At 39.6% G+C, this 25,033-nt stretch overlaps 1 protein-coding gene across 3 annotated transcripts in view; it reads left to right on the plus strand.

Annotated features, from left to right (window-relative positions):
- The first annotated feature begins 1 nt into the window (after position 1).
- The window catches only part of KDM1B (lysine demethylase 1B), a 47,642-nt gene continuing 22,610 nt past the window's right edge, over positions 2–25,033 (plus strand). Inside the window, exons 1-10 of one of the 3 annotated variants that reach the window (XM_070584128.1) lie at positions 2–276; positions 591–634; positions 4,045–4,144; positions 5,094–5,221; positions 6,272–6,361; positions 6,898–7,009; positions 9,547–9,663; positions 17,661–17,699; positions 20,945–21,149; positions 23,118–23,302. In XM_070584128.1, coding sequence (XP_070440229.1) covers positions 25–276; positions 591–634; positions 4,045–4,144; positions 5,094–5,221; positions 6,272–6,361; positions 6,898–7,009; positions 9,547–9,663; positions 17,661–17,699; positions 20,945–21,149; positions 23,118–23,302 — 1,272 coding nt within the window. In that variant the 5' untranslated portion in view covers positions 2–24. Of the gene's footprint in view, positions 277–590; positions 635–1,013; positions 1,240–4,044; positions 4,145–5,093; positions 5,222–6,271; positions 6,362–6,897; positions 7,010–9,546; positions 9,664–17,660; positions 17,700–20,944; positions 21,150–23,117; positions 23,303–25,033 lie in introns of those variants that run through there. The other 2 variants (XM_070584129.1, XM_070584130.1) reach the window with 2 other exon arrangements.

Genomic DNA, 25,033 nt, shown 5'->3' on the forward strand with positions numbered 1-25,033 from the left:
GCCCCGGCTTGCGCAGCGGCGGAAATGGCCAGGGCGGGGCGAGCGCCGCGGCGAAGGCGAAGGCGGGTACGGTCCTCCTCCCTGGGCCCGCCGGCTCCTCCCACCCCGGGTCACGCCGTGACAGGGGCGGAAGCGGCGGCGGCGGCGGCGGCGGCGGCGGCCGAGCGGAGGCTGCGGCTCGCGGCGCGGAACCTGCTGTCCTGTGCTCGCGGCGCGCGGCTCCGGAGAGGCGCCCCCAGCCCGAGGCGGCGCGCACCGTCTCACCGGCGCTCCGAGGTGGGGGGCCGGCGGCTCCGGGGGCGGGCGTGGGGGCGGCGGCGGATTTCGGGTGACAGCTCTGCACAAAGCAGTTTAGCTGGGGTGCAAGCTCTCCCTCTCCCCCGGTGCAGCGCCCCTCGCCCGGGTGGGCGGTGGACGCGTGCCCGAGGGCTGAGACCTCGCTCCCCGGCTTGGAAGCGGGGTGCGGGGTGGGGATCCCCGTCCGCGGAAGGGGGACTTCTCAGGCTGGGGTGTTGCGAGACCGCGTTCCCCAATTCCTCGCGTGTTGCGGGTCTCTCCTAACCCTCCTACAATGTTTCCTTTCTGTCCAGCGGTGCCTTCTCCACGCGACTCCTTGCACCTCTTCAGCGCAAAGGTGAGCCCCGGAGGCTGTTGCTTCTCCGAGTTCGGAGAAGAGACGAGAAAGCTTTTCGGAAAGCGAGGCGGCTGCAGCTGGCCCGGGGAGCGTTGGGGCTCCCTCCTGGGGGCTGTCAGAGCCCTGTCACCTGGGGAGCGTCTGCTGCGGGGGGAAACCCATAGTCCGGGTGTGGGAACTCCCTCGCGTGTTCTTTCCAGCCGGTAGTGTGGCGGCGCCCAGCCGGCACAGCCTCGCAGGTGTTGTAGTAAGACTCCGGCGCAGCCGGCACGCGCCGAGACACGACCAGCATTGCCAGGTTGCTGGGGTAACTCCTCCGGGACTGGGGACCCGGAGGGGGCGGCCCGATTACGGTAGCTGTGTTAGTCAACAGCCTGGCAGCTGGCAGGTGAAAGAGGAAGGAAGAGGCAGGCCCAGCTGTAGAAAGTTGGGGTTCGGTGACATGGAACCCAGCCAGATGGAGGCCCAGCCTTCCCTGGGTGAGCGTGGAGATCCGGCGCTCCACATAGACGCACACAACTCAAGGCTTTTGCGTTTTGTTTGGTTGTGTTTAAAAAATCTCTCTTTTAGTGGAAGAAAGGCGAGTGGAGAGGTTTCTTCAGGAGGTACGTGGGAAAATGAGCATCAATAATTCATTGTCTTCCAGGCAGAGAAAGTAGTCAACAAAACCTTTAGGCAGTTGAACTGGATCCATATTTCGGAAAATTTCATTAGTGTGAGTGTAGTCAGGTGCTTGTCCTGCCGTATTTTAACAGCCCAAAGGGAAATTCCTGTTTCTCTGGTCTCTGAAGAAGTTTCTAGTAGTCTGTCCTATTTTTAGAAATTATGCTGACATCACTGTAAATTTTTATCCCAACCTGGAGTCCTTTTGATTCATATTTTTATGAATTCTGTGTGTTTTTTTAAAAAAAACTTTCTGAATAAGCTACTTCAGAAAAAAATCCTGGGAATTATTAAAATAGAAATCTAGACATTGATATATCCGCTTACATATTTACCCCCAAAAAACCCCACTGTTTTTCTCTCTTGTCACATTAAAAGAAAACCAAAGCTATGAATTTAAAATTAGGAAGAAATACGCTTATAAAATCACATTGAACCTGAAACAAGTTGATTATAGTTAAAGTTAGGTGTGTTTGTTAATTTGAAAAACCAGGTGGGAAAGCACTTTCAGTGTACTAGTTTGTTTTAATGACACTTTGATCAGCATTTCTAAGATTGTATTTAAAAGCGCAATAAATGTAGTCCTTCCAACTTTACTTAAAAATTTTTCCCTCCATTTTAATCGACAAGAACTCAGTAATAGTGAAAGTACAGAATTATAGGAAGTGTCAAAAAAGGGTAAGGGTACATAACTATTAATTGTATAACTAAAGGTAAAAAATGTGCTGTCCTAAAAATCTTCAGTTATATTTTTCCCAGATAGCATAGACAATAATGGCTTTTGTAGCTGATGTTTTCGTTTCCTCTTAACGACTTCCCGAATATATTATTTTCTATTGCAATTAAATACATATTTTCCAGTATACAGTTGGATTAAAAATGTTTGGTGAAATTTCCAGAAACTACGCTTTCTTTTGGGAATTCTTGCATTCCTGGATGACAGGGTCAAATGTTGCACAAACCTAGGCTAATTTTATTTACGTTCCCTGCATTAGATGCAAATATTTTTGCTGCAACACTTACATTTACTGTACATTTACATATTTACATATGCTTTATTTGTGGTTCATTTTATGAATAATGTGAGATACGTTTTTTATATAAAGAGATTTGTTAGATTGGACAGCCTTTGGAAACTACAAATGTGATCCCGAAAGCCTTCTTTGGGTCTAACAATTATAGATAGACGGTAATGCTTTAAACATGATTAGCGCTTTGTGTGGCAGTATAATGAGTGCTGCAGAACTAAATGGCAACTTATTTAATGCTTGAAGAACTATAATGCATTTCAGAATATGTATAGGCTTTACGTGTTCACAACTAACAAAATGGTTTTGAGAAAATGAAGACTGAGTCGAAGGAAAATTATCCATAACGTTGGTATCAAAATTTCTCAAAGTCGTTGTGGATGGCATACTGAAAGTTTTCACATGATGTTAATAATCCATGAAAAATGCTCTTAATCAATGTTGGAACAACCCGGAGATGTGAAACATTAGGATTACAAGCTCCTCAAAGCTTTTCTCAAAGCTCGAGATTATATATGTGAAATTTGTATCTTACAATAACACTTTTCCACTTTCAAATTCCTTATCCATAGGTATATCCTATTTATTTTTCATGCTATCATTTTCTGTAAGTGTGTGTGTAGTAAATACGCTGGATCAGGGGAGGAGATGTGTGATAATTGTAGAATCCATATATTATTGAGTACTTATTTATGCTAAGCATCTTTCATTCCTTATCTAATTTAATTGGAAAAATACTTGATAACTCTTAATTATTCATGATCACTATGCATTATTTTCTTGTAGACTTTTGGTTCTTAATATTTGTGTAACTGTGCTGTTATTAGACTAGTTTGAGAACTCATAACATTTTTTCAGTAGAAGATACCAGTGACACTCTAACCCAGATTCCCATATTCAGTAGTGACTGTACAGTGTGCCTGAGATTTATTTGTTGAGTTCTACTGGGAAGGAATGAGTGAGTTTTCCTTTTAAAGTATAATAAGAGATCAAAATTCAGGAACTGCTAAGAAGACACAGTAAGATGGAGAGGAACATAACGGACAAAAACTAGGTGTTTTTACTTATTGAATTTTAGAAAGATAGTGTAATTTGTTTGTTGGTCATTTGTGTGGTGTGTTTCTCATTTTTATATTTTGAAATGTACATGCTACTAATGGATAACATTTGTTGAATACTTGTAATATGACAGGCCTGGTGCTTTAAATAGGTTATCTTACTTAATCCTCACTCCAGTACTGTGGTACACTCTTGCTATGCACATTTTATATATAAGAACACTCAGGCTTAAAGAATTTAAGTAACTTGAAAGCAGTGGCTTCACACTCAGGCAATCTAACTGCAGAGTATATATTCTTTTGTTGTTATTGTTGAGGAAGATTGGCTCTGAGCTAACATCTGTTGCCAATCTTCCTCTTTTTGCTTGAGAAAGATTTTCACTGAGCTAACGCCTGTGCCAATCTTCCTCCACTTTGTATGTGGGATGCAGCCACAACATGGCTTGATGAGCAGTGTATAGGTCCCTTCCAGGGATCCGAACCCATGAATCCTGGGCTGCTGAAGTGGAGCATGCGAACTTAACTGCTATGCCACTGGGCCAGCCCCCAGAGCATATATTCTTACCTACAAAATTACATAATAACACTGCTCCAGAGTGTTGAAAGTATTAGCAGATGTTAATATTTAATGATTTCTTTTCTTTTCTTTTCTTTTTTGCAGACTTTCTGATACAATGGCAACTCCACGGGGGAGGACAAAGAAAAAAGCATCTTTTGATCATTCTCCGGATAGTCTTCCTTTGAGGAGCTCCGGGAGGCAGGTATTAGCCATTCATTCATTCAGTGCATCTGTTTTGAGCACACGGCATTATTAGGATTGAGACTGAAGAATTAGAGATGAAAAGATATAATTCCAGTCCTCAAGGAATTTGCGATCTAGTGGAGAAATTCACCCCAGGACAATCACAGTCCAGTGCAATAAAGTGATAGTATGTAGAAAAAAGCATATCTGGCAGCAGAAACAGCAAAGATAAGGTATAGAGCATAAATCAGCGTGGGTGTTTATAGAATTGCAGCTGTGTGATTGCCTCCAGGATATGAGCTGGGGCCAGCTCATACTTGACTTGTGTCACTCACAGGAATTTGGACTTCAGCTTATAGTTGGTTGGGTGCTGTTGGCGGGTTACTGGCTGCCATCCCTTTTGTAGGGCTTTTAAAAAAAATATTGAATGGTGTAATTCTTTTTCTAGAATTTTTCTAGTTTTTTAAAAATTATTTTATGGGGGTCATATTGGGTTATAACATTGTGTAAATTTCAGGTGTAATCACTATATTTCAGTTTCTGTATAGACTGCATCGTGTTCACCACCAACAGTCCAGTTTTTATCCATCACCTGGTTTTTCATCTGCAGTACTGAGAGGATGTAACTGCTCTAAGTAAAGGAAAAAAGAATCTTAATTTGAGAGTGGCTTTTATTTTGACTGATCGCAGCTTTTTCCTAAGAAAGCCTCATGTGCATTTTAGTTCTCTGCTCAGAGACCTATTGTTAAAGTGCTACTTCTATATTTCTAGCAAGTTAGTGAATTATTTACGCAGTGCAGTCTCAGGAAAATTGCTGTATTGTCAGCCCCTAAACTATTGCCACGATGTCGTTGACCTTCACGTTTAGACCTCCTCCTAACGTGGAAGTGATTTCAGTAATAAACCTTCCACCACCTTCACCCTTGACTATGCCAGTGAAAGGTTAACCTCAGCTGGTTCTTCCTCAGGCAAAGAAAAAAGCAACAGAGACAACAGACGAGGATGAAGACGGTGGGTCAGAGAAGAAGTACAGGAAATGTGAAAAGGCGGGCTGTACAGCAACGTGTCCTGTGTGCTTTGCAAGTGCTTCTGAAAGGTCTGTTTAGATGGTGTGTCTTGGCCTCACATTCCTGCCTGTGAGAGCATTCTTTGTGGGAACCATCATCCTCGAAGATAGTTTTCCTAAAGATAGATATACGTACTGTAAGTCATCTAATAATAGAGACAGTACTCGTATATTCTGTACACACCACCCCCTCTTATATGCTCCTCCTGTTAGACCTAGCCTTATCAGCTCTGCATAGTGGCCAGTGTCCTCAAATCCGACTGACAATAGCTGTACCTCTCTGGGGGGGTTGAAGGTGGGATAGGGTAAGAGGTGGGGAGACGGTAGAGAGAACCCTTGAGCTCCCTGTAAGACCACCATGTGTTTACTTTTCTCTGTGCTCTCCCTCATATAACATACCTCCTCTTCCAATAGACATATACAGGTCTCATTGAAACTCTGTAGCTAATTGCACTCTTGCCATTTTTATTAGGATGACCCAAGCATGACTTTTTACTTCTAGAGAAAAATCTTCAATTAAGGCTTAAGATTCAATACAACCTGGAAAAAAATCGCATATTTTTTTTTAATCACAGAGAGGTGGGGTGCTAGTGTTCATAATGGCATTGTATTTCATTCTTTTACTACATTATTGGCTGTTTGACAGGTTATGTTTGTCAGATTGCTTGCTCAGTGGTCAGATTCCAGTTGGCCAGACTTGTTTACTGTTCAGTATTGGGTCAGATGTTATTGCTAGAGACTGGGCTTCTCTCCTTCAACATGACCTTACACCAAGCACAGTGACACCCTTTGTTTCATGTCGTAAAACGCTATCATTGCTCCAGGGCGTCTTGATAAAACTCCAAAGCCCCAGGCCCTTCTCAGGTGCAGCCAGCTGGGTTAGGTACCACTGGTCTAGTCCCTGTGTCCTCACCATGTCTTATTATGTATCATTCATCCATTTTGTTTCCCCTGTTGTTAGGATTCTAAGTGGAGATAATGCAAAATGGGCTCATAGGAGGTGCTTGATCCATGTTTTAAAAAAAAAGTGGGAAGAAATGTTTATTCGTCACCAAAGCTACATGTTTTTGCTGTTTTCAGATGCGCCAAAAATGGCTACACATCTCGATGGTATCACCTCTCCTGTGGGGAGCATTTCTGTAATGAATGCTTTGACCATTACTACAGAAGGTTTGTTCGCTAATTGTTTGAGGTTTCTGTGGTGGAGGGGACAGTGGCAGGGGCAGTGGAGGGAGTCAGACAGTTAAGACTGAGCCTCCAGGCTTACTGAGTTATTCCACCATTTCAGTCAATGCCTGTGCTGACTACAGCTGTGCCAGAACTTTGATGACATAGTATGCATGTGTGCGCGCGTGCTTACGTGTGTGCACGCTCAGGGCTCAAAAAATATCTGCTGTGAGACAGTTGATTTCTTTAGTCTGCAAGTTCTGAAAAATCTAGGAGCTGCTTTGCTGTTGTGTGACGGTGCATGGGGAGGGATGCAAAGATTTTGGGGAGGATGCTGACGACTAGAAGGCTCTGGACAGGTAGCCACCCCTTCTTAATAGTTTCAGATACTCAACTGACAACTCGTTTTATGGGTGCTGGAATAACATTCCCCCTCCTTATAATATGGCGAGTTAAGTCCTTTACATAAGATTTATTAACCTGCCTTCTATTTTGAAAACCTGATTAACTTGATATGTTTATTTTTTTTTTTTTTTCAGCCATAAGGATGGATATGACAAGTATACTACGTGGAAAAAAATATGGACTAGCAATGGAAAAACTGAACCTAGTCCCAAAGCTTTCATGGCAGACCAGCAGCTGCCCTACTGGGTAAAAGGATAACCCATTATTGTTCTCTGAAACATTTGTGGAGCTAAAAGCAAGAGCATTGGATGAAAATACCAATTTTCAGCAAATCTTTTTCTCTTACTGCATTTATTGTTCTATGTCTAGTAAAGCAATTCACATTTTTTATTTTTGTAGAAAACTTAGATAATTTAACATAGTATAAAGAAGAAACTAAAGACTCACCACCAGCTGGTGGTAGCTGTTGCTAAGCTTGGTACATATCTCTCTGATCTTTTTTTCTGTTCAATTGTTTTTTTTTTTTTGGTGAGGGAGATTTGCCCTGAGCCAACATCTATGCCAGTGTTCCTCTATTTTATGTGGGATGCCACCACAGCATGGCTTGACAAGCAGTGCTAGGTCCACGCCTGGCAGCTGAACTTGCTAACCTCAGGCTGCCAAAGCAGAGTGCATGAACTTAACCACTATGCCACTGGGCTGGCCCCTCTGTTTGTATTTTTATGTGTATGTTTAAACACGATTCCATGCTTTATATACAAATCCTAATTAGGTGTAAAATCATACTTTGCATATAAGTTTTTGGTAACTTTTAGTTTTTTTATTAATTTAACTTTATATTATTTTTCCATTTAGCCATTCTTTGAAAATATGTTTTAGTGATTGCATATATAAGGTAAATATATCATCATTTAATAAATGATTTGCCAGTTTTTTTAATGTAGGTAATTCTGAGCTTCTCTTGCACAATTTTTTTACTGAAGTGTAATTCACATAACATAAAATTAACTATTTTAATATGTGCAATTCAGTGGCGTTTAGTATATTCTCAATGTTGTGCAGCCACTACCTCTTATCTAATTCCAGAGCATTTTCATCATTCACAGAGGAAACCTGTGCCCATTAAGCAGTCACCTCTCATTTCTCTCTCCCGTCAGCCCCCGGTAACCACTAATCTGCTTTCTGTCTTTATGGATTTACCTATTTTGGATGTTTTATATAAAGGAATCAGGCAGTATGTGACCTGTCGCGACTGGCTTCTTTCATTTAGCATAATGTTTTTGAGGTTCATCCATGTTGTAGCATGTGTTAATACTTAATTCTTTTTTATGGGTGAATAATATTCCATTGTATGGATTTGCCACGTTTTATTTATCCATTCATCTGTTGATAGTAATTCGGGTCATTTCTACCTTTTAGTTATTGCAAATAGTGCTACCATGAACATTTGTGTACAAATATTTGCTTGAACACCTGTTTTCAATTCTTTTTGGTATATACCTAGGAATAAAATTGTTATTGTCATATGGTGATTCTATGTTTAAGTCTTTAAAGGACCGCCAAACTCTTTTCCTACCTAATAGCTGCACCATCTCTCATTCCCACCAGTAATGTATGAGGGTTCAAATTTCTCTGCATCCTCACCAGCTCATTTTCCATTTTTTTTTTATTCTAGCTATCCTAGTGGGTATGATGTGGTATCTCATTGTGGTTTTGATTTGCTTTTTCCTAATGACTGATGCATCTTTTTGTGTGCTTGTTAGCCATTTGTATATCTTCTTTGGGGAAATATTTGTTCAGATCTTTTGTCCATTTTTAAATTGTGTTGTTTGTCTTTTTTTGTTGAGTTGTAAGAGTTCTTTATATATTCTGGATACTAAACTCTTATCAGATGTGTGATTTGCAAATATTTTCTCCTATAGGTTCTCTTTTCACTTATTGTGCCCTTTGGTGCACAAATGTTTAATTTTGATGAAGTTCAGTTTACCCATTTTTTCTTTGGCTGCTTATGCTTTTGTGTCATATCTAAAAATCCATTGCCAAATCTGAGGTCATGACGTTTGACTCCCATGTTTTCTTCTAAGAGTTTTATCATTTTAGCTCTTACATTAAGGTGTTTGATCCATTTTGAGTTAATTTTTGTGTATGTGTGAAGTAGTGGTCCAACTTCATTCTTTTGCATATAGATATCTGCATACTTTTATTTTAAATAAAATCTTTTGTTTTGGCACAATTTTACATTTACAGAAAAGTTGCAAACATAGTACCGAGAGTTCCTATATATCCTTCACCCAGTTTATCCTAATGTTATCATACAACACACCATGATTATTTGTCAAACTAAGAAATTAATGTTAGTATAGTAGTAATAACTACGTTACAGACTTTGTTTGGATTTCATCAGTTTTTTCACTAGTGTCTTTTTACTCTTCCAGGATCCAAACCAGGAGACCACGTTACATTTAGTGTGTATGCTTTCTAACTGTAACTAAACTTAACTCTGATTATTTCCTTGGCTTAGAGCTGGAAAATCTTTCTGACAGCAGTAGTCAGATCCCCTTTGCACTTTCCTGGTGCCTGAGCTAGTATTGAATCAGAAATTACCCGGATGGGATAAAAGTGGATTATGTGGGTGGCGGTGATGCAAGGGGAAGAAAGAGTACTTAGAAGTGCTGAAAGCTTGGTCAAATCATATGGAGAAGATGACAGTGAGTGGTAGAGGATAAAAATGTCAGCTGGAGATTAGGCAACTCATTGACCTTGACTTACTACTTTCCGTCTAGGTTCAATGTACAAAACCCGAGTGTAGAAAATGGAGGCAGCTTACCAAGGAAATCCAGCTTACTCCACACATAGCAAGGACCTACCGGTGTGGTATGAAACCAAACACTGCTGTTAAGGTATGATCTCTGTTGGTTTCCCTTTGGAATTAATTGATAGGTTAATTTAGTTGTCAGTAATGATGTATAGTTTTCATTTGTTGTATTGATCATTGTATCAGAATTTTATTCATCCGCATATAGAAGAACTCCAACTACAATGGCTTACCAATTAAGGATTTTATTTTTTCTCATCATAAGCAGCTTGGAAATAGTCTGTCCAGGGTTGGTGTAGTTGCCCATGGAAGTGTCCTTCTAGTTTCCAGTTTTGCCAGACAGTGATTTAGCCAAAATTTGGTTCAGCCACAAGATGGTTGTTGCACTGTCAGTCATCGTGTCCAAATGCTAAGCAGAAAAGAGGGGAAAGGCAAAGGGCGGGAGGAGAGTACCAGCTGAGTCTTTCCCTCTTTTATTGGGAGATCAGGAGCTTTCCTGGAAGTTCCGACAGTGGATTTCTATTTATATCTCATTGGCTAGAACAGAATCATGCAGCTACTCTGAATAACTGTAGGACAAAGGGAGAAAATATTTTATAACTGAGCATGTTGCAATATCAAGCAAAATCACACTCCTGTTAGTAAGGAAGAAGGGATTAATGGATATGTGTGGGCAACTGGGAATCTGCCGTACCTGGTATAAAGTGCCTTTTTTGACACTTGGCAATTACTTAGTGTTTAAAAGTGTAATTGCCTTAATGTGTTAAAGCATTAGTCTGCTCAAATGTCCCTAGTTCCTTCAGTACATTAAAGAATATAGGAGACATTGTAACCTCAGAAGTAAAATACTTTTGTTTTTTAAAATTGAGATATAATGCACATAACCATAAAATCACCTTTTAAAGTATGCAATTCAGTGGTTTATGGTATGTTCACAAAGATGTACAATCATCACCAGCAAAATATTTTCTTAGTTCAAATATTTCCCTTTTAAAGAATGAATGAAAAGCTTTATAAAGTTTATGTTCAAGTTTTTAAAAGTCTAGGGTTTAAGATATAAATATTATTAAAGCAACTCATGATTATTGTAAAAATATTTGGAAGCTTTTGCGAAGTGAGATGAGAAAAAGCATATGAACGCTTGGGAGTTATTTTACTGTTTTAAATTTTACAGAAGTATTACGTGAATATAATCTCAGGGGTTAAAAAAAGTAAATTGAATATATGTATACACACACACACACAGACATGCACATGCACGAATAAAAGTGGAAGTCTTTCTTAACGACGATCTTTTCCTTCCCACCCTAACAGATAATCACTCTTAATGATTGATTTATCCTACTGGAACTTTTTGAAGTGCATTTGATTACATATTTAGGGTAGGCAGGTTTTTTAAGGCTCTTGATTCAAATATCTAAACTACTTTTTCAAAATACAGTTTTATTAGATCTATTTTTATTTATTTTTATTTTTATTATTTTTGTGCTGAAGAAGAGTTGCCCGAGCTAACATCTGTTCCTCTTTTTGCTTGAGGAAGATTCACCCTAAGCTAACATCTGTGCCAGTCTTCCTCTATTTTGTATGTGGGTTGCCACACAACATGGGCACTGTTGAGTGGCGTAGATCTGCACCCGAGGCCTGAACCTGGGCTGCCGAAGCTGCGTGCACTGAACTTAACCACTAGGCCATGGGACCGGCCCCCTTTAAACTACTTTTGAAGGTTTGAAGACCTATTGCTCAGTGATCATTTTATATAAACCTTACCTGCATTGAGTGGTAGTGTTTTTAATAGATGTAAACTGCATCTTGTTTTTTATTGAGGTATAATTACATCCTGTAATTATATGCACAGATCTTTACATGATGTTTTCACCATCCTAACAAATTCCACTTATTTCCTTCCCTCCTCCTAGAGGCAACCACTATTCTGATTTCTATGCCCTAAGCAGAGTTTTGCCCGATCTTGAACTTCATAAAAATGGAATCAGCCAATTTATACTCTTTGTGCTTGGTTTCTTTCACTGAGTAAAGTTCTTTTTGAGATTCATGCATATTGTTGCATGGATCAGTAGTTTTTTCCTTTTTATTGCTGAGTAGTGATTCATTTTATGGATATACCATGATTCTCTTAACTATTTTCTTGTTGAAGCGCACTTGTGTTGTTTTAGATTTTTGCTGTGATGAATAAAACTATGGTGAACATTCTGTTCAAGCGTTTTTGTAGACCTTTGTTTTCATTTCGTAAGAGTAAATACTTGGGTGTGGAATTGCTGAGTCAGAGGGCAAATTTATGTTTGTTTAAGAAACTGCCAAATAGTTTTCCACAGTTGCTGTAACATATTACAGCATTTGGTGGTGGTACTGTTTTTTAATTTTAGCCATTCTAGCGGGTGGGTACTGGTCTATCATTGTGGTTTTATGCATTTCCCTGATGACTAGCGATGTTGAGCATCTTTCATATGCTTGCGGGTCATTCATAGTAGTTCTTTGGAGAAATATCTGTTCAAGACTTTTTTAAAAGTTGGATTTGTCTGGTAGGAGTTATGTAATATGGATATGAGATATGTATCTTAAATATTTTCCCACTGTTTGTCTTGCCTTTTCATTTTCTTAATAGGTCTTTTGTTGAGCAGGAGTTTTTAATTTTGAAGCCTAGTTTATCCATTTTTTCTTTTATGCTTAGGGCTTTTTGTATCTTTTCTGAGAAATCAGAAATCAGAACTTGCACAGATAGTCTCCTATGTTTTCTTTGAGGAAGATTAGCCCTGAGCTAACATCTGCTGCCAGTCCTCCTCTTTTTGCTCAGGAAGATTGGCCCTGAGCTAACATCCATGCCCATCTTCCTCTACTTTATATGTAGGATACCTGCCACAGCATGGCTTGCCAAGTGGTGCCATGTCCACACCCAGGATTCTAACTGGCAAACCCCGAGCTGCTGAAGCGGAACGTGTGAACTTAACCGCTGCGCCACCAGGCTGGCCCTTTTGAGGAGCTTTATAATTTCAGCCTTTACATTTAGATCACTAATCTAGAGTTAACTTTGGTTTTGATGTGAAGTATAGGCCAAGATTCAGTTTTTTTCATATAAATATTGAGTTGTTCAGTACCATTTGTTGAAAAGACGATTTTTTTCCATTGAATTATCTTGGCACTATTACCAAAAATCAGTTGGCCGGACATGTAGGTCTATTTCTGGACTCTATTCCACGGATTTCTTTGTTTATGCTTACCCAATACACTGCTGTCTGAATTATTCTATTTTTATAGTAAGTCTTAAAATCAGGTAGTGTAAGTTCCTGTGACTTTTTCTTAAGATCGTTTTGGCTATTGTAAGGTCCTTTATGTAACCATGTAAATTTTATCAGCTTGTCAGTATCGACAGAAAAGCCTCAGGGATTTTGATTGGAATGCATTGGATCTATAGATCATTTGAGGAGAATTGACTTCCTTTCACTTTTCTGTCTTCTAATCCAGGGGTCAGCAAACTCTTGTTCATGGGCCAAATCTGGCCCCCTGACTGTTTTTGAACATCAAGTTTTTTTGGAATACAGACATGCTCCTTCATTACGTATTGTATATGGCTACTTGCATGGTACAATATCAGCGTAATTCCGACAGAGGCCATATGAGCCACAGAACCTACAATACCTACTATCTTTACAGAAAATGTTTCTTGACCCCTGCTCTGACCCATACGCACAGTATATCTATCTATCTTTTCAGGGTCTTTAATTTCTCCCAACAATGTTTTCTGGTTTTCACCAAGGATGTCGTTTGTTAACTATTTCTAGATATTTTATTTTTTCTGTGACTGTAAGTAGAATGTGCTTTTAACTTCTCTTTTGAGTTGTTTGTTGCAATTATATAGAAATACAATTTATTTTTGTATATTGACTTGAAGCCCAGAGACTTTGTTCACTTCACTTATTAAATTCCATAGATCTTTTTGTAGCTTCCTTTGGGTTTTCCACCATCGCATCAGCTGTGAATAAAACTTTTTTTTTTTTTTAAAAACTCTGTCTTTTTGCTCTTTCTTACCTTATTACATTGGTCAGGACCACCGATACAGTGTTGAATAGAAGTGGGAAAGCAGACATCCTTGCCTGTTCCTGACTTTAGGAAGATCGTGTTCAGTATTTTATCATTATGTTTAATATTGGCTGTAGTTTTTCTCAGATGCATTTTATCAGATCAAGGAACTTCCTTTCTCCTCCTAGTTTACTGAGAATTTTTTATGATGAATGGATGTTGGATTTTTTGGGTACCTTTTATGATGATCATATGGTTTTTCTTCTTTAATCTGTTAATGTGGTGAGTTATACTGATTCTGGAATGTTGAAACAACTTTGCATTCTGGGGAAAAAGTTCTACTTGTTCTTAATGTATTATCCTTTTAATGTATTGTTGGATTCGGTTGGCTAATATTTTGTTAAAGATTTTTGCATCTGTGTTCACAATGGATACTCTCTGTCATTTTCTTTTTCTGTAATATCCTCATCAGGTTCTGCTGTTAGAGTTATCCTGGCTCCATAAAATGACCTGAGAGGTATATCGTTGGTCTCTATTTTTGTTAAAGAGTTTGTGTAAGGTTATTATTTCTTCTTTAATGTTTGGTACCAGTTGGAGAGTTCAGCCACGGAACAGTCAAAAATAGCAGACTATTTTAACAGATCCTCGCCTTTGGGCCATTTTCACTCACCCTATTTCTGTGAAGTTTCTAAACAACTAAAAAAATATTTTGAATGATTTGTGTAATAACAGCATGTTGCTAAATACTAGGTGTGATTTTAGTTTGTATTTTTATATAAATACATATATAAAAAGTTTATATTAAAATCATTTTGTACTGTGCTTTGACTAGCTTTGGTTTAACTATAGTTTTGGTTTATCCATAGTCTGTCCTCTCTCTTACCTGCTTATAGGAGAATGTACAATTTTGACTTCATCTCTACTAATCATTCAACTTATCTGTGTCCCTTTTTTTGTTTACTTGATTTTTCCTTGGGTGGTATTTGTCATTTTCAGTTTCTTCAATTTAAGTGGTTTTTGAAAAGTCTGAAGTTTTCTTTAGAATGAGTTTGTTCTTAGACAAATGATACGCGTTTATCATTGAAAAATTCAAGCAATATAGAAAAGAACAAAGATGATAGTGAAAAAAAAAATCATGCAGACATCGTCATGAAATAGCCATCATTAAATGAGATTCGTTCAAGAGTTTTCCTGCACGTATACAAGGAGAAAGCCTAGCTGATAAAGAACTAGTTTTACCTAAAATGATTGAATTTAATACAACATAACTTAAAATAAGAAAAAGAAGCCAAAGTGAAGTAAGAAATTGCTCAACAAAGGATAATTATTTCCTCATCTCAAGAAATAGCAGTTTCTAAAAACTCCCTAAAAGGTTAAGAAAATGTATGATGAAAATGTTAAGAAGTTGGAATCACTCTTAACTTTTTAACAAAATTGCATGTTTCAATTTTGGGTTATATTAGTCGACACCCTGCTATGAAAGAGGAAAAAGTAAATTACATCATACTTCAGCCCACTTCCCCATTCCCCTCTCCCTGTTTTTGTTAGTGTTTGCTTTGGGTTTTAGTTTAGTTTACTCTGTTGGAGTAAATGTATCATTTATTTTCTCTAACCATAGTCCCTCCATTGTTTACTCTTGCTTCTGTATTTATGTGGATTTACTGCTCCCCACAATTTCTCTAACCACAGTTCCTTCTCTCCCAAGTTCTTTATTTTGATTCGTTGCCTGGTTGGATGTATTTTAACATCAAGTGCTTTTTTCCAGAAGGGTTCAGAGGTGTCAGATTCCTTAAGCTTTTGAAAACTTAATTGCCTTTCTTTCCTCCGAGCTGTCTTAAAGTTGAAGGCTTTATGGTCTTCCTCAATTCCAGCTTCTAAGCATGGTTATCACACCTTTGAAATCTCTTCCTCCCACTTCCCCCCAGAAATCCTCCTTGGAGACCTTATTGCTCCAGCCCGAATTGATTGCCATCCAGAGCCTGAACTTTTGAAATATTTATCTAAATGATGTTTATTGACCCAGAGTCACTTTGGATTTCAGTGTGGTATTCTGTCAAGGACAAAGTCTGGAAAGGTTTATTTGTCAAACAACATGAGAATTCAGAAGGGTAGCAAACTACGCACTGTTTTGGAGCTCACTTTTGTCATTTAATATATCTCAGTGGTGCTTCCGTATCAGTACATAAAGATCTCTTTCTCTTTAAAAACTGTGTAATAATCAGGCCACTGACTGGCTGTATCATGATGAATTTAGCATGATTGAAGGGCGTTTAGGTGACTTTTAGATGTTTACCATTAGTGACAGTGCTACAGTGAATAGCCCTATATCTATGCCATTTTTCAGTATATTTATAGGATCAATTCCTAGAAATGAAATTTGTCTCAAAGAGTATATGCAGTTGTTTTACTATGAAATAATTCATAAGGAGAAATGGGGATTTATAATTTGTATGTAAGGAATGAAGAATTAAAGCAACACTCGTGCACCCAGCACCCAGTTTTTGTTTTTTTGTTTTTTTTTGAAGATTGGCACCTGAGCTAACATCTGTTGCCAATCTTCTTTTTTTTCCTTTCTTTCTTCCCAAAGCCCCCCATCCGTAGCTGTATATTCTAGTTGTAGGTTCTCCTAGTTGTGGCATGTGGAATGCTGCCTCACCTTGGCTTGATGAGCCGTGCTGGGTCCACGCCCAGTATCTGAACTGGCAAAACCCTGGGCCACCAAAGCGGAGTGCACGAACTTAAGCGCTCGGCCACAGGGCCGGCCCCTAGCACCTAGTTTTAGAAACAGCATTACCAGTGCCCCGTAGCTCCCTGGGTGCCCCTTGGTAGTTATCTTCCTCTCCCTCCCCTGCAAGGGCAAACAGCATTCTGAATTTTGCATTTATTTTTCCTCTGCTTTTGGTTATAGAGTTAATACATATTTATGAAACCCTAAATGACATTAAACTTTTGCATATTTTTGTACTGGTTATAAATTGTATCAAATTTTTGTATTCTTCTGCAGCTTGCTCTTTTCACGCAACAGTGAAGTTTTTCACATACATCCATTTTGATGCCTAAAGGTCTGGTTCATCAATTTTCCCTGCTGTGTAGTATTGCATAATGAGAATCTACCACAGTGTATCTATTCTCCTGCTCCTGGACCTGAGAGTTGTGTCTAGTTTTTGGCTTTTACATACGGTGCTCCTGTGAGCATTCTTGCGTGCCTCTCCTAGTGCACATGTGCAGGAGTTTCTCTGGAATAGATTTGAAGGGCCGGATTTGCCAGGCCATATGGTATGCCAATCTTCAGTTTATTTAGGTAACTTTTTAATTGAAATATAACACACAAACAGAAAATGCACAAATCAAAATGCATTGCTCAATGAATTTTCACAAAGTCCCCATTTAGCCGGCTCCCAGTAAAGAAATCAAACATTTACAGGCCCCTCTTATACCCTCTTTCACTCACAACTTCCATCCCTTGTTCCTCCACTTATTATTCTGATTTGCAACACTTTAGGTATTTTGCTTGCTTTTGAACTTTATGTAGATAGAATCATACAGTGTGTGTTCTTTTGGGTCTGGCTGGTTTCTCTCGCTGCTGTTTGAATGTAACACAGTGTTGTATTTACCATGCTACTGTTGATGGACCTCTGGGTTGTTTTTAGCTTTTTTCTATTACGAGCAACGCCCCTTTGAACAATTTCTAGTACTTCTGTTGGTGCACATGTACGAGAATCTCTCTAGAAAATATAACAAGGTTGGAGTTCCTCGGCATGTAGTACATACATCTTCAGTTATACAAGATAATGCCAAATCATCATGCATTTAAAAGTTTCATATTCTGTCAAATTGCTCTCCAGAGTCGTTATATTCCTTTAGATTTCCCCCCCAGACATCCTTATTAGAGTGGCTGTCCTCCCCACATCCTTGCTTACACAGTATTTTATCACACTTTTTTTCTTTGAAGGTCTGATCGGTGTAAAGAGATCTCTTATTGAAGGTAAATTGACAGATAAGACTATATTTCATGAGTAAACCTAATTAATGTTTGGTTTTCTTTTGCAGCCCGAGACCTCAGACCATTGTTCCCTTCCAGAGGATCTAGTGAGTATTTCTGCATGTTCTAGGCTAGAGTTCATTATGATAAGTACTATAAGTAAATGACAACAACAGTTTTATGAGTTTCTCTTTATTTGGTTACTGATCAAATGCTGTTTAATCTAACATGATAACTATACGATGAAAATGCTAGCAATAGTGGTATTATGGGTGATCCTCCACCAAGTTAAAAAAAAAAAAAAAAAGTAAGCTTATATTGCTCTGCATTAAAAGGACATTAAAAGGAAGAAACTGCTCCCTTGCATTACTACAAGGATCAGACTTGTTATACTTGTTTTTCATGGATGACTTTGTGACTTTATCTCCACTTGAACCCTTCCAAGAAAGAAACGAGAGGCCTGTAATTTAATGGTCTTGGCCGAGACTCAGCTGTGAGAGTGTTCTTGTGTATTCTGACCTCTGTGTAACTGCTTTCTCCAGTCCCTGCCCAGATAAGGAAGGACAAGCAGCATCTCCACCTGGCAAAGCCTCGGCCCATTTCATTTGTCTTATAAAATGTTGCTACCTGAGCTGGCAGATTCCATGGGCCGTGAAACCAGATGAAACGGCTGTTTTAGAAAATTATTTTTTAAAATTCTGAGTTATTCTGCATTTCAGTGATTCAGGATTATAATTTGCAGTTTTTCTAGATTTCTGAATCTCAGGGACTATGATTGATTTTTAGGCAAAGGGAGGATTGACACCTAACAAATCTACTTTAGATCCATTCTGTTATATAAAGGGGTGTGAGATGCACACACACGTGTGTATATATATTTTTTAAATAATTAGTTGCACCCTCAAACATTTTCATCATAAAGCGGTGGCCCAAATAATTTCTGGATTTAGGGTAGACAGGATGACATTATAGAAAGAAAGTAAAAAATTACTTTAAATACAGTTACAATACCTCATGAGTCCAGCCCCTAGTATTCAGACCATTTTGCATGCAGGAGAATCTGAACTTTGGGAGAGAGGCCATATTCTTGGGATCTAAGAACTTGAAAAAGTTGAGAAGAGTCCCTGGATGCTCACCTGCCAGTTATTTATTTTTGCGTTCGGTTAAGAAAGAGCCAGGAGCAAGTTTATAGCCATAATCACTAACCTTATGCTTTTTCTATTACTATGGATTTTAGGGTCGCTTTTAAAGCGGTTTCTAAATTTTGAGCGCCTGAGTTAGTTTCCTAAGGCTGCCATAACACGTTACTGCAAACTGGGTGGCTTAAAGCAACAGAAGTTTATTGTCTCATGGTTCCAGAGGCTCTGAGTCCGAAATCAAGGTGTCAGCAGGGCCGTGAGGTCCCTGACGTCTCCAGGGGAGGGTTCTTCCTTGCCTCTTCCAGCTTCTGGTGTTGCCAGCAATCTTTGGCGTTCTCTGGCTTGTAGATGCCTCACTCCAATCTCTGCCTCCATCGTCACATGACCCTCTTCCTTGTCTCTGTGTCTCCCCTGTCTCTGTATCTCTTCTTATAAGGACACCAGTCATAGTAAATTTAGGGCTCACTTTACTCCAGTGTGACCTTGTCTTAACTAATCATATTTGCAAAGCCGCTGTTTCCAGATCAGGTCACAGTCTGTGGTTTTGGGTGGACATGAGTTTTGAGGGAATGCTATTTAACATAGTATACTGGGTATTTCATTGAATATGCTAGTAAGTTGACTATATCAAGTCTGATTTCTTCAGAGGTTTGTGTATTAAAGGTAGGAGTGGGATTTTCGATGGCATGTTGACAGAATTATATCCAGGTGTTGAGGAATGGTGAGTGTGTTGAGAAACACACTTGGAATAGCAAGATCAAGTGGTGATTTATTAGTCAGCATTTGAGTTTCTCGTATTGCACTGCAGAGGCTGGTTGGAACACCCTCAAGTGGGCTTAAAACAGGAAGAGAAACTAGGAGGAGGTTACAGGATGGCAGGGTGTCTTTTGGGTCCTGACTCAATTTATCAACAAAGCTGCAAGACCCAGAAAATGGAAGAGAATGGAAAGAGCCTGAATTCATATTTTTTAAGGCACCTACCTTCTGCTCTCTAAGTGGTCCTTTTGGAATGTTGGGATCTGAACACTCATTTCACTCTCTCTTTGGGGCTGAGCTCCGATGTAGGTCCAGAGAGGCGGCCCTGGTGTGTTGGGGAAGGGACTGAAGCTTCCCTTCTTTTCGCTACAGCACAGCCTGGTCAAGGGTAGCCAAACCTAAAACAAGCTTGAGAACAAAGATTGCAGACTGACATGGCCTGAGGGGCCAGGAAAGTAAAATGAATGTGTGAAGCAGCTGGATTTATTTAATAGGGGATGTTGGGGCTTGTAGTAAACTGAAAAACGCTTTCCCCAGATTTGGACCCTGTGAAGTGTGGAGGCCAAACAAAATGTATCTCCAAACTGGATTCACCCTGTAAACTTTTAGTTCTCAAACCCCTGCTTGATGGCAAGTGGCATTTGCTGGGAGCCTGGAGAACTAACATCAGAGGGGCCCTGAGCTTGAGGTTTTTCTGTACCAGATTCTTAGAGTTCTTGGAGTATACATTCAAGATCACGTTTGGAAAAGGCTGCCTAACATAGGATTTGTGATAGTGTTTCTAGAAGCCAAGTAAATTTTATTTTTATTGCAATAATTAGTCATCACGGGATGCTTTGATCCAATGACTCCATATGTTAAAGCAACTCTGGAATGTGATCACATATTTTAAGACCGAAAATAGCTTTTCTTGTTCATTTCTAAATTTAGCATCTTATTTTGAGGATTATAGTGTATTTTTCCCTCTGAAAGTTTTTTAGTAGCCTCTGGTGAGAAGCAGGAACGCTTGACTACTGTTTAAGAGAATAATTTTTCATGGCCAGTTTCTCAATTTCAATTATCTTTCAATCCTAAATAAAAAGGGAGGATGGTTGATAAATGATTACTGACTAGAAAGAAATTTCTTGTATCACACTTAAACCTAGGCTTGCCATATAGTAAATAGATGCAGCTTTAAGACTTACCTGGAGTTGGAGGTTTTTTTTGAGGAGGAGAGGGGGAGAGGCGAAGGCTGTTGCCGTATATCTGAAAGGAAGCATTCTTTCTGGGTATTGCCAACCATTTTTGTTTCTAAATCTGAGTGTGCGGAACTCTGGTGTAGGATTCTTGAGTGGGAAGAGGCAGAGTAGAGGGTTAAGGGTGAATGCAATGAAGAGAATCATCTGTCCTTGGCTGAATCTGCATGTACATTCCTTGTCTGCCCTTGTCGCTCTTCGTCTCGCTCTGCTCCATTTCAGAGAGTGTCGGAAGTTTCCAACCACTGGTGGTACTCCATGCTCATCCTACCTCCTTTGCTGAAAGACAGCGTGGCAGCACCCCTGCTCTCTGCCTACTACCCCGACTGCGTTGGCATGAGCCCCTCCTGCACCAGCACAAACCGCGCAGCCAGCGACACCAGCCCCGGGAAGCTGGAGCACTCCAAGGCGGTCCCCTCTGTGCTGGGTGAGAGCTGGTCCTGGCATGCCCTGCTTTCCCTTCCCCCCTCTTTTCCTGGATATGTGTGGGTGAGCAGAATGGAAAAGACTTTTTTAATGTGTGCATCATATGACATAAAGCACTTCATTGTTTCACGGATTTGGTTATACTGTGGATCGCTCATATCATTTGTAAATATTGTGCAGTTATCCCACAACTAGAAGGACCTGCAACTAAGATGTACAACTATGTATGGGGGTGAGGTTGGGAAATAAAGCAGAAAAAAAAAATATTGTGCAGTTAATTTTTCCCTCAATAATTGGAAAGTCTAACACTTGGCCAGGAATCATGTCTACGGGTTTTAATGAGTATTTATTTGAAAGTTGGATAGCTGCATGATTTGATGATAATGCAAATTCTCACATATCAGAAGCAAGTTGTGACTATATGAGCAGCTCTTCTTTTTTCTGAGTCTTTCTGCTTCTAATTATGCCATTGGTGATCTCGGCAAAATGATCCACTCTTGAAAAAACTCACAACTTCAGGTCAGGGCAGGCATTTACTTTAAAGGAATCTTAATTCTACATCAGAATTGCTGGTGCACAAGGAGAGTTCTAGATCTTCTGCCTGCATACTAACAAACTTTGTTTTTGGTGGTGCAAATAGATTTTTGACATTGTGGCCCTATCTTAAGGTTTCTAACTCATAACGTTGGGCCCTCTAAAAAGGTAGATATGGTCGAAATCAAAGCTGAGGTGATAAATTCCAGTGTTAATGAAGGTGGAATGAAACAGGCACTCACATACTCTTAGTGGGTGTGTACCTTTATGAAGGACAATTTGGCAGTGTGAATCTAAAACCTTAAAGTAGATCCCCTTTGACCCTAGGAATTTATCCTAAGTAAATTATCAAAGTAAATTATCAAAAGTCCAAACATTTATGTGGAATGAAGTTTGTGTGGCATTGTTTACAATAGTGAAATAATTAAATGAAATTTAAATGTCCAGCAGCAGGGGAATGGTTAAATAATAAATAAAAATTGTATGTCCTTTGAAGTCGTATTTAATGACATGGGAAAATGTTCATGATATCATGAATTTAAAAAGCAGATTAGAAAACAGCATTTTTTTCCAGCTTTGGAAAAACAAGTATCTATTATATCAATATTCTCTATTCGTAGAAACAGAACTGATTTAGATTGTCCTTCTAAATGTAACCCCACTACTCAAGGATTGTCAGGAATGAGAAATTGTTGTTTACTTCTGTGAACCTATTCATTCTATAATCAGAAAAATCCAATAAAACTTACTTTTAAAATATATTTCCATAGGGAGTTGGTGTTCAGTGGGTATAGAGTTTCAGTCTTACAAGATACACAAGTTCTGAGGCTGGCCCTGTGGCCAAGTGGTTAAGTTTGCACACTCCGCTTCAGCGGCCCAGGGTTTGGATCCTGGGCGCGGACATGGCACCGCTCATTAGGCCACGTTGAGGTGGCATCCCACATGCCACAACTGGAAGGACCTACAACTAAAATATACAACTATGTACTGGGGGGATTTGGGGAGAAAAAAGCAGGGAAAAAAAAAAAAAGATTGGCAACAGTTGTAAGCTCAGGTGCCAATCTTTAAAAAAAAATTAAAAAAAAACACAAGTTCTGGAGATCTGTTGCACAACATTGTGAATATACTTAACGCTACTGAGCTGCACACTTAAACATGGTGAAGATGGTAAATTTTATAGTGTTTATTTTTTTACCACAATTAAAAATCTAAAAAAATTTCTATGCCATGGAAATTAAATTTGTTAAAAAATAATGGGAAAAAATATTTAATTCAAGCATATTTTGTCTAACTGGATGGAGTAAGCAGAAATATTTCCATAGGACGGACTGTGGGCCTTGTCTAGGCTATCCTTTTTGGTTTGTTTTTGCCGTTTAATTCACCCGGATTTGGAGGTTACAGCTTGTAGGATTTGCCTGTTTGTGTCTTCTGTCAGTTCCAGGCATGAACCGGTACTTCCAGCCTTTCTACCAGCCCAACGAGTGTGGAAAAGCTCTATGCGTGAGGCCGGACGTGATGGAGCTGGACGAGCTCTATGAGTTCCCAGAGTATTCCCGAGACCCCACCATGTACCTGGCTCTGAGGAATCTCATCCTCGCACTGTGGTACACTAACTGCAAAGTAAGTGGGGGCCATGCTAGCTAACAGCTCGTGGACAGAGCCTTCTCTGGAGAGAGAGGAGCTGTTCTACCTGTGGCTGAAACCTTATGACCAGGGTTTCTCCACCTCAGCAGTGTTGACATTTTGGGTGGGTAATTTTGTGTGTGGGGGCCATCCTGTGCATTGTAGCACGTTCAGCAGCATCCCAGCCTCTACCCACTAGATGCCAGTGGCACTTCCCAGTTGTGACAACCAAAAATATCTCCAGATATTGCTAACTGGGGGCAAAGTCTCCCTTTGCTGAGAACCACCACTTTAGACCATATGTCATCAGAATTCTTGACTCGCTAGTGAGTGAGTATAAGGTGCAAAGTTTGGTTCAAAAAGTTCCAATGGCAATGTCACAGAGAAAAAATGAAACACCCAAGGTTGGATTTTAAACCCCTTGAGGGCAGGGATTCTTATTCACCTCGTTATCCTCGAACAGCTGAGACCAGTGCTTTGCTCTCTGTTGGGACTGAATAAATGTTAGGGGCATCACACAGCACCTGCCTTGAAGTTGGGTGGTGGGGGCAAAGCCTTTCCTGACCGTAGTATTTTTCTGATTTATTAATTTCTCCTGCAATTATTTGGGTAACTGCTGAATGCAGAACATTTTGCAAGACTGCCAAAGTAATCTTGATTAAAGCGAGAAATTCCAGTTCCACTGAATTAGACTCCAGGATGAGATGACCTGATTAAGCGGTTAATGCCGTGTATACGTGTTATACCCAGATGAGAAGGTAAACAAGGTAGATTTACTCATTTCCTCCCCAGCAGGCTTGAGGTGGGTGCTCAATAAACATTTGCTGAACTGAACAATATTGTGGTCAGAATTTCCTGTACATAAGTTGTAAAGAGGCACTTTTCAGAAACAACCTTGGATTCATTTTTCTTCACATTTTTTATTTGACTTTGAAATTTGACTTATACAGTGGAAGAATCTTATAGAAAAAAACCCCTGACCTTGTCAGTCTGGATCTATTCTAATTTTTTTTACAAGAAGATAGTATGTATTGTGTATATTTAATACTCTGGTGGAAAAACACAAATATGTTTGCCTTAAAAGAATCAAAGACTTTGAAATGAGTTTTTTTAAACTTTGTGAATACAAATTTTTTTATCTGCTGCAGCAATCCAAACCAATGTATACATGTTATTTCTCGAGCACTTTGAGTTATATAGTCATTTTCCTGTGTTTGATCAGGGTCTGGTGAAGCCTGGGTGCTGGGAGCCTGGGGTGGGGGCCCCCCGTCCCGTGCCTGTGGCACACTGGGCCAAGGTAATGGCCTAGATGTTCTTGGATCTTTGAAATGGACCAGGGCCTTGCCAAAGCTCGGGTGAACTGAGAAAGGCAGTGTGGGTTTTTTTTTGGTAACAAGTTCCTAAATCAATTGCACCACATCTTATTGGTGGTAAGAATCCAGCTTTTCCTGCTGACAATGCAGGCAGCAGCCTGGGTTTCTGTGGCGGCCTTTGTTGTGTGGTTTATTGGGTCAGGGGTATGTGTGGGTGTGATCTGCCCCCACGCTCCGTGTAGCCGTCATTCTCCATGAGGGGGAACTTAAGTGATGAAATACAAATGCCTGTTTCCTCCTTTGGTCCCTTTCTTCTTTTTTTACTTCACCAGGCAAACCTCCCTTTGATCTTACTATATCTTCTTGATAAATGATGGATTTGAATTACCCTGAGAAGTTTCATTTATTGTGGTAA

Source organism: Equus przewalskii, chromosome 19 (genome assembly GCF_037783145.1).
Source record: "Equus przewalskii isolate Varuska chromosome 19, EquPr2, whole genome shotgun sequence".
Classification (NCBI taxonomy): Eukaryota; Metazoa; Chordata; class Mammalia; order Perissodactyla; family Equidae; genus Equus; species Equus przewalskii.